Source organism: Catharus ustulatus, chromosome 39 (assembly GCF_009819885.2).
Source record: "Catharus ustulatus isolate bCatUst1 chromosome 39, bCatUst1.pri.v2, whole genome shotgun sequence".
Taxonomy (NCBI): domain Eukaryota; kingdom Metazoa; phylum Chordata; class Aves; order Passeriformes; family Turdidae; genus Catharus; species Catharus ustulatus.
In genome coordinates this window covers 55,701-70,137 of record NC_046259.1, presented here as the reverse complement: position 1 = coordinate 70,137, position 14,437 = coordinate 55,701, and the positions used below count along the sequence as shown (strand labels likewise).

At 62.2% G+C, this 14,437-nt stretch overlaps 1 protein-coding gene across 1 annotated transcript; it reads left to right on the top strand.

The window, feature by feature from the left end:
- The first annotated feature begins 7,879 nt into the window (after positions 1 to 7,879).
- On the top strand, positions 7,880 to 8,392 carry LOC117010162 (proline-rich protein 2-like). Its single transcript, XM_033084419.1, has one exon. The coding sequence runs from the start codon at positions 7,880 to 7,882 to the stop codon at positions 8,390 to 8,392; it is 513 nt and encodes a 170-aa protein (XP_032940310.1).
- The last annotated feature ends 6,045 nt before the right edge of the window (positions 8,393 to 14,437 follow it).

Sequence of the window (14,437 nt, the reverse complement as noted above, 5' to 3'; positions counted from 1 at the left end):
GGGTTTTTTTGGGGGTCTCTGGGGGCTTTTTGGGAGGGGTCTCTGGTTTTTTTGGGGGATCTCTCGAGGGGGTCTCTGGGTTTATTTTGGGAGGGGTCTCTGAGTTATTTTAGGGGGGTCTCGGGGGTTATTTTGGGAGGGGTCTCTGGGTTTTTTTGGGGGATCTCTCGGGGGGGTCTCTGAATTATTTTGGGGGGTCCCTGGGGTTTTTTTGGGAGGGGTCTCTGGGTTTTTTGGGGATCCCTCAGGGGGGTCCCTGGGGTTTTTTTGGGAGGGGTCTCTGGGTTTTTTGGGGATCCCTCGGGGGGTCTCTGGGGTTATTTTGGAGGGGATCCCTGGGGATTTTTGGGGGGGTCTCTGAGTTATTTTGGGAGGGGTCTCTGGGGTTTTTCTGGGGGGATCCCGGGCTTATTTTGGGAGGGGGTCTCGGGTTTTTTGGGGGATCCCTGGCGATTTTCGGGGGGGTCTCTGGGTTTATTTTCGGAGGGGTCTCTGAGTTATTTTCGGGGGGGTCTCTGGGTTTTTTTGAGGGGGTCTCTGATTTATTTTAGGGGGGGTCTCTGGGGGTTTTTTTGGGGGGATCCCTGGGGTTTTTTTGGGGGGTCTCTGAGTTATTTTGGGAGGGGTCTCTGGGGTTTTTCTGGGGGGATCCCGGGGTTATTTTGGGAGGGGTCTCTGGGGTTTTTTGGGGGATCCCTGGCGATTTTCGGGGGGGTCTCTGGGTTTATTTTGGGAGGGGTCTCTGAGTTATTTTCGGGGGGGTCTCTGGGTTTTTTTGAGGGGATCCCTGGGGATTTTTGGGGGGGGTCTCTGAGTTTTTTGGGGATCCCTCAGGGGGGTCTCTGGGGTTATTTTGGTGGGGATCCCTGGGGATTTTTGGGAGGGGTCTCTGGGGTTTTTTTGGGGGGGGTCTCTGAGTTATTTTGGGAGGGTCCCGGGGATTTTTGGGGGATCCCGGGGGGTTTTTCGGGAGGGGTCTCTGGGGTTTTTTGGGGATTCCGGGGGGTTTTGGGGAGGGTCTTTGGGTTTTTTGAGGATCCCTCAGGGGGTTTCTCGCCCCCTCCCCACCCCCGGCGGTTCCCATCCCGCCGCTCTCGCTGCTCGGTGCCGCCCCCCCGACCCAAATCCGCCCTCCCGAACCCTCCCGAACCCCCTCCCGAACCCCCCCGACCCAAATCCGCCCCCCCGAACCCCCCCGAGCCCCCCCGAGCCGCCCCCCGCCCCCCCGCCGCCCCCCATCCATCACCCGCTGACAGCTCCGGCGGCGGCGAATTAGCACCTAAATCGAATATTGATCATCTCTGCGCTCTGCTGAGCTCCGCGAGCCGAACCGAACCGAACCGAACCGAACCGAACCGGGCCGGGACCGGCACGGGCACCCGGACACGCTCAGGGACAGGGACAGCCCCGACAGAGCGGGACCAGAACCGGTACCAGCACCTAAATCGAATATTGATCATCGCTGCGCTCTGCTGAGCTCCCGGAGCCGAACCGAACCGAACCGAACCGAACCGGGACCGGGATGGGGACGGGGACAGGGACACGCTCAGGGACAGGGACAGGGACAGGGACAGGGACCAGAACCGGTACCGGCACCTAAATCGAATATTGATCATCTCTGCGCTCTGCTGAGCTCCGCGAGCCGAACCGAACCGAACCGAACCGAACCGGGCCGGGACCGGCACAGGGACAGGGACACGCTCAGGGACAGGGACAGGGACAGGGACAGGGACAGGGACAGGGACAGGGACAGGGACACTCCCCCGGGCCCCAGAACCAGAACCAGAACCAGAACCAGAACCAGAACCGGGACCTGGACCTGGACCTGGACCGGGACTGGAACTGGAACTGGAACTGGGACTGGAACTGGAACTGGAACTGGAACTGGAACTGGCACCGGGACCAGAACCAGAACCGGAACCGGGACCGGGACCGGGACCTGGACCTGGACCGGGAATGGAACTGGAACTGGAACTGGAACTGGAACTGGAACTGGAACTGGAACTGGCACCGGGACCAGAACCAGAACCAGAACCGGAACCAGGACCGGGACCGGGACTGGAACTGGAACTGGAACTGGAACTGGAACTGGAACTGGAACTGGACCAGAACCGGGACCAGAACCTGAACCGGAACCGGGACCGGGACCGCCCCCCCCATTCCCGGGGGTCGCGGTGCCCCGAGGGGGGCGGGGTCACCGCGGGGTAATTAACTTAATTAATTATTAACGAGGGGGAGGGGCGGATCCAGACCCGGCAAACCGCCCCCGTGTCCTGTCGCTGTCCCTGTCCCTGTCCCTGTCCCTGTCCCTGTCCCTGTCACCTGTGTCACCTCAGTGTCCCCTCAGTGTCACCACTGTCCCTTCACGGTCCCCTCGGTGTCCCTCAGTATCCCCTCGGTGTCCCTCAGTGTCCCCTCGCTGTCCCCTCGGTGTCCCTTCACTGTCCCCTCGCTGTCCCCTCAGTGTCCCCTCGGTGTCCCCTCGGGGTCCCAGGGGGTCCCAGGGTGGTCCGCAGGGTCCCAGGGGGTTCTGGCATGTCCCAAACATTTTGGGGACACCGAGGGGACACTGAGGGGACACCAAAGGGACACTGAGGGGACAGTGAGGGGACAGTGAGGGGACCGTGGTGACACTGAGGGGACAGTGAGGGACACTGAGGGGACAGTGAGGGGACAGTGAGGGAACACTGAGGAGACACTGAGGCACACCGAGGGGACACCCAGGGACCCCCTGGGACACCGTGGGGGACAGTGAAGGGACACAGAGGGACACCGAGGGGACCGTGGGGACAGCGAGGGGACCGTGGGGACCCTGGGGACACCGAGGGGACACCGAGGGGACACAGGCCACACTGAGGGGACACTGAGGGACACCGAGGGACCCCCTGGGACCCCCTGGAACCCCCTGGGACATCGAGGGGACAGTGAAGGGACACTGGGGGGACACTGAGGGGACACCGAGAGGACCGTGGGGACTCTGGGGACACGGAGGGGACACCAAAGGGACACTGAGGGGACCGTGGGGACCCTGGGGACACTGAGGGGACACTGAGGGGACACTGAGGGGACACCGAGGGGACACTGTGGGGACACTGAGGGACACTGAGGGGACACCGAGGGGCACTGAGGGACACTGAGGGGACAGTGAAGGGACAGTGAGGGGACCGTGGGGACCCTGGGGACACTGAGGGGACACCAAAGGGACACTGAGGGACCCCCTGGGACCCCCTGGGACACCAAAGGGACACCAAAGAGACACTGAGGGACACCGAGGGGACACTGAGGGGACAGTGAAGGGACACTGAGGGGACCGTGGGGACACTGAGGGGACCCCCGGCAGACCGAGGGGACACCGAGAGACCCCCTGGGACACCAAAGGGACACCGAGGGGACACCGAGGGGACAGCGAGGGACCCCCTGGGACACCAAAGGGACACCGAGGGGACAGTGAGGGGACACCGAGGGGACACTAAGGCATCAGTGAGGGGACACTGAGGGACACCGAGGGGACACCCAGGGACCCCCCGCGAGCCGCGGGGACCCTCGGTGGGGATGGGGATGGGGTGGGGGGGGGTGGCCCGGGCTGGTCCCCGCTGGCGGCGGCGGCGGCGGCGACAGCGACAGTGAGCGATGGGCGGCATTAACCAGTTAATCCGCCTGATTGAATGTTTTGCTTCCTCCAAATTGAAACATTAAACAAGGCGGCGGCGGCGGCGGCGGCGGCACCGGGAGCGGGAGGGAGCGGGGACGGCTCCGGGACGGGCGACAAGGACACGGCCGGGGGTGGCCCGAGGGTCCCCGAGCCCGGATTCCGGCGGGGTTGGGGTTGCGGGGGGCTGGCGTTGCGAGCGGGGGTGGAATTCCCGAAAAAAAGCGGCTCCCCCCCCGCAAAAAAAAAATAAAAGGGATCGTGAATCGCGGTGGGAATGCGGCATTTCAGACACCGGGACCCCAAATCCCAAATCCTAAAACCCCAATATTCCAAATCCCAAATCCCCGACATGCCAAAACCCCGACATCCCAAATCCCAAAATCCCAGGGCCTCGACACCCCAAATCCCAAAAACCCGACATCCCAAATCCTAAAACCCCGACACCCCAAATCCCAAAAACCCGACATTTCAGACACCGGGACCCCGACATCCCAAAATCCCAGGGCTCCGACATCCCAGATCCCAAACCCCCGCCAAATCCCAAAACCCCGACATCCCGACACCCCAAAATCCCGGGTCCCCGACATTCCAAATCCCAAATCCCCGACATCCCAAAACCCAAACCCCAGCATTCCAAATCCCTAAACCTCGAAATTCCAAAACCCTAAACCCCGACATCCCAAATCCCCGACGTCCCAAAATCCCAGGGCCCCGACATCCCAGATCCCAAATCTCCGATATCCCAAATCCCAAACCCCCGCCAAATCCCAAAACCCCGACATCCTGACACCCCAAAATCCCAAATCCCTGATATCCCAAATCCCAAAACCCCGACATTCCAAATCCCAAACCCCCGGCATTCCAAATCCCAAACCCCAAACATCCCAAATCCCTAAACCTCGAAATTCCAAAACCCTAAACCCCAACATCCCAAAATCCCAGGACCCCCATATCCCAAATCCCAAAACCTCGACATTCCAAAACCCCGACATCCCAAATCCCAAAACCCCCATATCCCAAAATCCCAGGGCCCCGACATCCCAGATCCCAAAACCTCGATATTCCAAATCCCTAAACCCCGATATCCCAAATCCCAAATCCCCGGGACCCCGACATTCCAAATCCCAAAACCCTGACATCCCAAATCCCTAAACCCCGATATCCCAAATCCCAAATCCCCAACACCCCAAAACCCCGACATCCTGACACCCCAAAATCCCGGGTCCCCGACATTCCAAATCCCTAAACCCCGATATCCCAAATCCCAAAACCCTGACATCCCAAAATCCAGGGCCCCGACATCCCAGATCCCCCCAGGTTTGGGATCGCGGAGCTCTGGCATTCCCGGCATCCCAAAACCCCCGGGGGTTCCCGAGCCTCGACGTCCCAAATCCCAAAATCCCGGAGTCTGACATCCCTGAAATCCCGACAGCTCAAACCCTGACACCCCGGGATCCCAAATCCCAAATCCCCGGAATTCCAGCATCCCAAATCCCGACATCCCGGATTCCCGACACCCCAAATCCCAAATCCCGGCTCTGCAGCACGGGGGGTGTTGCGGGATGTGGAATTTGGGATTTGGGATGTGGAATTTGGGGTTTGGGATGTGGGATTTGGGATTTGGGATGTGGGATTTGGGATTTGGGATGCGGAATTTGGGGTTTGGGATGTGGGATTTGGGATTTGGGATGCGGGATTTGGGATTTGGGATGTGGAATTTGGGATTTGGGATGCGGGATTTGGGATTTGGGATGTGGAATTTGGGATTTGGGATGCGCAATTTGGGATTTAGGATGCGGGATTTGGGATTTGGGATGTGGAATTTGGGATTTGGGATCCGGGATTTGGGATTTGGGATGCGGAATTTGGGATTTGGGATGTGGAATTTGGGATTTGGGATGCGGAATTTGGGATTTGGGATGCGGGATTTGGGATTTGGGATGCGGAATTTGGGGTTTGGGATGCTCTGGGACGGGAGGCGCTGCAGGGCTGGGAGTGCAGATCCGGGATTTGGGATTCGGGATCCGGGGATGGGGATTTTGGGATTTTGGGATCCAGGAACCCGGGATGGGGATTTTGGGATTCAGGAACCCGGGATGGGGATTTTGGGATTTTGGGATTTTGGGATTTTTGGGATCCAGGAACCCGGGATGGGGATTTGGGGATTTGGGGATTTTGGGATTTTGGGATTTTGGGATTTTGGGATCCAGGAACCCCAGACTCATCCCCGCTCCATCTCCCCGCCACCCCCAAATCCCAACATCCCCCCTTATCCCTCCTCCATCCCCATTCCATCCCAAAACTCCCAAACCCCCGATCCCTCCATCCCCATTTTTTCCCCCAAATCCCCCATTTTATCCCCAAATCCCCCATTTTCCCCCCAAATCCCCATTTTTTCCCCCCAAATCCCCCATTTTTTTCCCCCAAACCCCCATTTTTTTCCCCCAAATCCCCCATTTTTTTCCCCCCAAATCCCCATTTCCCCCCCCAATCCCTCCCCCTCCATTTTTCCCTCATCCCCGCTTTTTTCACCCCATTTTGCCCCCTCACCCCGCCGCGCCCTCACCCCTTTTCCCCCTTTTTTCCTCCCCTTTTTTCACCCCTCCATCCCCATTTTTTTTCCCCCAAATCCCCCATTTTATCCCCAAATCTCCATTTCCTACATCCCCTTTTCCCCCAAATCCCCCATTTTTCCCCCCAAATCCCCCATTTTATCCCCAAATCCCCCATTTTTTATCCCCAAATCCCCCATTTTTTCCCCCCAAATCCCCCATTTTATCCCCAAATCCCCCATTTTTTCCCCCAAATCCCCCATTTTATCCCCAAATCCCCATTTCCTACATCCCCCTTTTCCCCCAAATCCCCCATTTTTTTCCCCCAAATCCCCCATTTTATCCCCAAATCCCCCATTTTTTTTCCCCCAAATCCCCCATTTTATCCCCAAATCCCCATTTCCTACATCCCCTCACCCCAATCCCTCCATCCCCATTATTTTTTCCCCCCAAATCCCCCATTTTTTCCCCCAAATCCCCATTTTTTCCCCCAAATCCCCATTTTTTTCCCCCCCAAATCCCCATTTCCCCCCCAATCCCTCCCCTCCATTTTTCCCTCATCCCCGCATTTTTCACCCCATTTTCCCCCCTCACCCCTCACCCCTTTTCCCCCTTTTTTTTCCCCTTTTTTCACCCCTCCATCCCCATTTTTTCCCAAATCCCCCATTTTATCCCCAAATCCCCCATTTTTTTCCCCCCAAATCCCCCATTTTATCCCCAAATCCCCCATTTTTTTCCCCCAAATCCCCATTTTATCCCCAAATCCCCCATTTTTCCCCCAAATCCCCCATTTTTTTCCCCCCAAATCCCCATTTTTTCCCCCCCAAATCCCCATTTCCCCCCCCAATCCCTCCCCCTCCATTTTTCCCCCATCCCCGCTTTTTTCCCCCCATTTTTCCCCTCACCCCTCACCCTTTCCCCCCTTTTTTTCCCCTTTTTTCACCCCTCTCCCTTTCTACCCCGCTCCCCTCTCCCCTCCCGCGCCCCCCGCCCCCCTTCCCGACCCCCCCCATCCTTTGTCTCTCCCTCTCTCCCCGCTCTCAAGTGTTTTCAATTTTATTCTGAGTGGAATTAACTACCCCTGATGTCAAATTGCCGCCGCAATCGATAATAATATCTTTACAAAAGAGGATATTCTTCTCTCGCCGAACGGCCCCTGAAAAATGGAAAATTTAGTCGAAATTGATTCATTACTTGACACTTGGGCGGCCGGGCCCGTATTGATCGGGGGCTGTCATGTCCCATCTGCCCTAATCGAGCCTGAGCCGCGCTGTCGATGGGCGAATTTTTCATAATTCCACGAGACCAGACAGATACGAAAACACACGCGGCTCGCGCTGCGCCCCCTCCCCACCCCCCTCCCCACAACCTCGGCACCCCCCGACCCGCGGTTCTTTCTGCATCGCCCACCCCCTCCCGAACCGGGACCTGCCGAGGAGCTGCTGAGGTTCGTGTTTGGGGGGGCCCGGACCCCCCCGTGGACCCCCATGGAACCCACATGGACACCCCCAGACCCACATAGACCCCCCCATGGACACCCGGACCCCCCCCATGGACCCACACGGACCCACATGGACCCCCCACGGGCACCCAGAGACCCCCATGGACACCCCCATGGAACCCCCATGGACCCCCAGACCCCCCCGGACCCCCCCATGGACCCACATGGAACCACATGGACCCCCCAGACCCCCGCGGACCCCCCCCTGGGCACACGGAGACCCCCCCGGACAGCCCAAGACCCCCCATGAAACCCCCATGGACCCACATGGACCCCCCCAAGACCCCCTCGGACCCCCCCATGGGCACCCAGAGACACCCGGAGACCCCCATGGACACCCCCGGACCCCCCCCGGACCTCCCCATGGGCACACGGAGACCCCCATGGACCCACACAGACCACCCCAAGACCCCCCCGGACCCCCCCATGGGCACCCAGAGACCCCCATGGACCCCCCATGGACCCACATGGACCCACATGGACCCACATGGACACCCGGACCCCCCCCATGGACACCCGGACCCCCCCATGGGCACACGGAGACCCCCAGAGACACCCATGAAACCCACACGGACACCCCCGGACCCCCCCACGGGCACTCAGAGACCCCCAGAGACCCCCATGGAACCCACACGGACCCCCCCATGGACACACATGGACCCCCCATGGACCCCCAGACCCACATAGACCCCCCCGGACCCCCCCATGGGCACCCAGAGACCCCCCAGAGACCCCCATGAAACCCACACGGGACACCCCCGGACCCCCCCATGGACCCCCATGGACCCACATGGACCCCCCCATAGATCTCCCTGAACACCCCCGGACCCCCCATGGGCACACGGAGACACCCCATGAACTCCCCCAGATCCCCCAGGACCCCCCCTGGGCACCCAGACCCCCCCGGACACCCACATGGACCCCCCCCGGGCACACGGAGACCCCCATGGACCCACCCAGACCACCCCAAGACCCCCACGGACCCCCCCATGGGCACCCGGAGACACCCAGAGACCCCCCTGGACCCCCCATGAAACCCCCATGGACCCCCATGGACCCCCATGGACCCCCATGGACCCCCCCGGACCCCCCCCGTGGGCACACAGAGACCCCCCATGGAACCCCCCCGGGCACCCAGAGACACCCGGACCCCCCCATGGGCACACGGAGACCCCCATAGACCCCCACGGAACCCCCCAAGGATCCCTGGACCCCCCCCATAAACTCCCAGACCCCCCCCATGGACCCCCCCAAGACCCCCTCGGACCCCCCCCTGGGCACACGGAGACACCCACGGACCCCCAGGGACCCCCATGGACACCTCCGGACCCCCCCATGGACCCCCGGGACCCCCCCCATGGGCACACAGAGACCCCCATGGACCCCCCCGGACCCCCCCATGGGCACCCAGAGACCCCCATGGACCCACACAGACCACCCCAAGACCCCCACGGACCCCCCCATGGGCACCCAGAGACCCCCAGAGACCCCCATGGACCCACACAGACCACCCCAAGACCTCCCCGGACCCCCCCATGGGCACCCAGAGACCCCCATGGACACCCCCGGACCCACATGGACCCCCCCCATGGACACCCGGACCCCCCCATGGACACACATGGATCCCCCATGGAACCCCCCCGGGCACCCAGAGACACCCAGAGACCCCCATGGACACCCCCGGACCCCCCCATGGACCCACACAGACCACCCCCAGACCCCCCGGACCCTCCCCATGGGCACACAGAGACATCCATGGACTCCCCCATGGACCCCCAGACCCACACGGACCCCTCCATGGACACCCCCATGGACTCCCATAGATCCCCCCGGACCTCCCCATGGGCACACAGAGACCCCCGGACCCCCCGGGACCCCCCCATGGGTATCCGGAGACCCCCATGGACCCCCCCAGACCCCCCCGGACCCCCCCCGGGCACACGGAGACCCCCACGGACAGCCCAAGACCCCCATGGACCCACATGGACCCCCCCAAGACCCCCACGGACGCCCCCATGGGCACCCAGAGACCCCCATGGACACACATGGACCCCCATGAACACCCCAGGACCCCCCCACATGGACCCCCGGACCCCCCCGGACCTCCCCATGGGCACCCGGAGAACCCCATGGACCCACATGGACCCCCCCATAGACCCCCATGGACCCCACCGGAGCCCCCATGGGCACCCAGACCCCTCATGGACCCACACAGACCACCCCAAGACCCCCCCGGACCCCCCCATGGGCACCCAGAGACACCCAGAGACCCCCATGGACACCCCCAGACCCCCCCGGACCTCCCCATGGGCACACAGAGACCCTCAGAGACCTCCCCGGACCCCCCCATGGAACCCCCATGGGCACCTTCAGACCCACATGGAACCACATGGACCCTCCTCGGTCACCCCCGAACGTCCCCAGTTCCCCCCCCACCCCCAAAACGCCCCCAGACCCCCCAGACCCCCAACCCAGAGGGGCGGGAGGGAATTGGGGGGGGGTCCCCAGAACCGAAATGGGGAGGGGGCGGCTGGAATGGGGGGAGGGGCTCTCAGGGGGGACCCCCCCCCACCCGGACCCAAAAAATGGGGGGGGGGGTCCCACTCCTGGGTGCTCCCCAGATCCCAAAATGGGGGGAGACCCCTCCCCAAAATCCAGCTGGAATGAGGGGAGGGGCGGCACGATTTGGGGGGGGGGTCACGCGGGTTTTGGGGACCCTCCTGGGGGACATTTTGGGGAGGGGGGCGATCCCGCACCCTGCTCGAGGAGATTTTTGGGGAGGGGGCGATCCCAAACCCCGCTCGAGGAGATTTTTGGGGAGGGGGCGATCCCTCACTCTGCTCGAGGAGATTTTTGGGGAGGGGGGCGATCCCAAACCCTGCTCGAGGAGATTTTTGCGGAGGGGGGGGATCCCGCACCCTGCTCGAGGAGATTTTTGGGGAGGGGGCGATCCCGCACCCTGCTCGAGGAGATTTTTGGGGAGGGGGCGATCCCGCACCCTGCTCGAGGAGATTTTTGGGGAGGGGGCGATCCCAAATCCTGCTCGAGGAGATTTTTGGGGAGGGGGCGATCCCAAACCCTGCTCGAGGAGATTTTTGGGGAGGGGGCGATCCTGCACCCTGCTCGAGGAGATTTTTGGGGAGGGGGCGATCCCAAACCCTGCTCGAGGAGATTTTTGGGGAGGGGGCGATCCCAAACCCTGCTCGAGGAGATTTTTGGGGAGGGGGCGATCCCAAACCCTGCTCGAGGAGATTTTTGGGGAGGGGGGAAATCCCGCACCCTGCTCGAGGAGATTTTTGGGGAGGGGGGATCCCGCACCCTGCTCGAAGAGATTTTTGGGGAGGGGGCGATCCTGCACCCTGCTCGAGGAGATTTTTGGGGAGGGGGCGATCCCAAACCCTGCTCGAGGAGATTTTTGGGGAGGGGGCGATCCCTCACCGTGCTCGAGGAGATTTTTGGGGAGGGGGCGATCCCAAACCCTGCTCGAGGAGATTTTTGGGGATGGGGGTGAATCCCGCACCCTGCTCGAGGAGATTTTTGGGGAGGGGGTCCCGGAGCCTTTCCGGGGTGCGCGCCCCCCGCCCCCCGCGCGTGCCCGTCCCTCGGGGGGGGTCCCTGGGTGCGCCCCCCCCCCCCGATCGAAGCCCATTTCGGGCCGCGCCGCCGCAGCTGGTTTCAAATTTGATCAGCGATGAACTTTATTTTCCGAGTTTGAGGAAAATTATATCCATCGATCCGCCGGCCCCGCTCGGCCGCTACTTAAAGCCCGGCCCCGGCGGCGGCCCGCGGCCCCGGAGCCTTCGTCCCGCTCCTCTTCCTCCTCCTCCTCCTCTTCCTCCTCTTCCCTCCGGCTCCGCTTCCCCTCCTTCCTCCTCTTCCTCCTTCTGCTCTCCCCTTTCTCCTCATCCTTCCTCTCTGCTCTTCCTCCTCCGTGCCTTCCTCCCCTCTCTGCTCTTCCTCCTCCGTGCCTTCCTCCCCTCTCTCCTCTCCTCTTCCTCCTCCGTGCCTTCCTCCCCTCTCTCCTCTTCCTCCTCCGTGCCTTCCTCCCCTCTCTCCTCTTCCTCCTCCGTGCCTTCCTCCCCTCTCTCCTCTTCCTCCTCTTCCCTCCGGCTCCGCTTCCCTTCCTTCCTCCTCTTCCTCCTTCTGCTCTCCCCTTTCTCCTCATCCTTCCTCTCTCCTCTTCCTCCTCCATCCCTTTTTTCCTCCTCATCCCCTCCTCCTCTTCCTCCTCCGTGCCTTCCTCCCCTCTCTCCTTTCCTCTTCCTCCTCCGTGCCTTCCTCCCCTCTCTCCTCTTCCTCCTCCATCCCTTTTTTCCTCTTCATCCCCTTCTCCTCTTCCTCCTCCGTGCCTTCCTCCCCTCTCTCCTCTCTCCTCTTCCTCCATCCCTTTTTTCCTCCTCATCCCCTTCTCCTCTTCCTCCTCATCCCCTTCTCCTCTCCTTCCTCTTCCTCCTCCTCCTCCTCCTCCATCGCTTCTCCCTCCTCACCTTCCTCCGCTCCCTCCATCCCTCCTCTTCCTCCTTTCCCCCTTCCCTCCCTCCTCCTCCTCCTCTTCCTCCTCTGCCCCGTCCCTCTCTCCTCCCTCTCCCCTGCCCCTCTCCCACCTGCCCGCTCCGCTCTTCCTCCTCCTCCTCCTCCTCCTCCTCCTCCTCCTTCCTTCCCTCTCTCCCATTCCCGCATCCCTCCATCCCCCCCGGCCGCTTCCACCCTCCCGTTCCCGCTTTTCCATCCCCGACCTTCTCCCTCATCCCGGTTTTCCATCCCCGTTCCCGCTTTTCCATCCCCACACCTTCCGTATCCCGTTTTTTCCATCCCCGGACCTCCCGCATCCCGGTTTTCCATCCCCGTTCCCGGTTTTCCGTCCCCGCTCCTTCTCCCGCATTCCAATTTTCCATTCCCGGACCTCCCTCATCCCGTTTTTTCCATCCCGGACCTCCTCCCGTTCCCGCTTTTCCATCCCCGACCTTCTCCCTCATCCCGGTTTTCCATCCCCGTTCCCTCTTTTCCATCCCCGGACCTTCTCCATCCCGGTTTTCCATTCCCGGACCTCCCGCATCCCCGCGGCCGCTCCGTCCCGGTTCTCCCCGATCCCGCTCTCCCGGTCCGGTTCTCCCCTTCCCGATCCCTCCGACCCCTCATTCCCGGGATCCCTGCGACCCCCGGGATCCCTCTGACCCTTCTATCCCGGGATTTCTCCATCCCCGGGATCTCTCCGATCCTTCTATCCCGGGATCTCTCCATTCTATCCCCGGGATTTCTCCATCCCCGGGATCTCTCTCTCCGTCCCCGCTCCGCTCCCTCCATCCCCGGGATTTCTCCTTTCCATTCCCGGGATCTCCTCTCCATTCCCGGGATTTCTCCATCCCCGGAATATCTCCAATCCATCCCCGGGATCTCTCAATTCCTGGGGTCTCTCCATTCCCGGGATTTCTCAATTCCTGGGGTCTCTGCTTTCCATCCCCGGGATCTCTCCTCTCCATTCCCGGGATTTCTCCGTCCCCGCTCCGCTCCCTCCATCCCCGGGATCTCTCCGTTCCCGGGGTCTCTCCATTCCTGAGATTTCTCCATTCCCGGGATCTCTCCGTCCCCGGAATATCTCCTCTCCATTCCTGGGGTCTCTCCATTCCTGGGGTCTCTCCATTCCTGGGGTCTCTCCATTCCTGAGATTTCTCCATCCCCGGGATCTCTCCTCTCCATTCCCGGGATTTCTCCGTCCCCTCTCCGCTCCCTCCATCCCCGGGATCTCTCTGTTCCCGGGATCTCCTCTCCATTCCCGGAGTCTCTCCATTCCTGGGGTCTCTCCTTTCCATTCCCGGGATTTCTCCGTCCCCGGAATATCTCCGATCCATCCCCGGGATTTCTCCGTCCGCTCCCTCCGTCCCCGCTCCCCCGGCTCTCCCCGGTCTCTCCATCCCCTCTCCAGCCGATCCCGGTGCCTCCATCCCGGCTCCTTCCCCCGGATTTCCCCCGGATCTTCCCGGTCCCTCCACCCCGAGACCCCCGAACCTTCCCTCTCCCCCAGACCCCCGCTCCTTCCCTCTCCCCCAGACCCCCGCTCCTTCCCTCTCCCCCCGACCCCCGCTCCTTCCCTCTCCCCCCGACCCCCGCTCCTTCCCTCTCCCCCCGACCCCCGTTTTTTCCCCCTCTCCCTCGGATCCTTCTCCCCCCGACCCCTCTCCCTCCATCCCTCCCCTCCCGACCCCCAATTTCTCCCCCTCCACCTCCATCTCCCGACCCCCGACCCCAAATTCCTGCCCCCCTTCCATCCCCGACCCCAAATTCCTGCCCCCCTTTCCACCCCCTCCCCAAATTCCTGCCCCCCTTTCCACCCCCTCCCCAAATTCCTGCCCCCCCCCTTTCCATCCCCGACCCCCTCCCCAAATTCCTGCCCCCCCCTCCATCCCAGACCCCCTCCCCAAATTCCTGCCCCCCTCTCCACCCCCAAATTCCTGCGCCCCTTTCCACCCCCTCCCCAAATTCCTGCCTCCCCCCTCCATCCCCCTCCCCAAATTCCTGCCCCCCTTTCCACCCCCTCCCCAAATTCCTGCCCCCCTCTCCCCCCCCGACCCCTCCCCACATTTCCCCCCCCCCATTTCCCCCCCTTCCGCTGCGGATGACACCGACCTTCTAAAAGCGATTTTGGGGAGGGTCTGCGACCCCCCGCGCCGACCCCCCGGACCCCCCCTCGTGTGTCCGCGACCCCCGGACCCCCCCCCGGACCCCCGGACCCCC

What these genes read in the sequence shown, in the direction of transcription:
- LOC117010162 (XM_033084419.1), top strand. Translation starts at nt 7,880, where the DNA reads ATGGACCCCCCAGACCCCCGCGGACCCCCCCCTGGGCACACGGAGACC.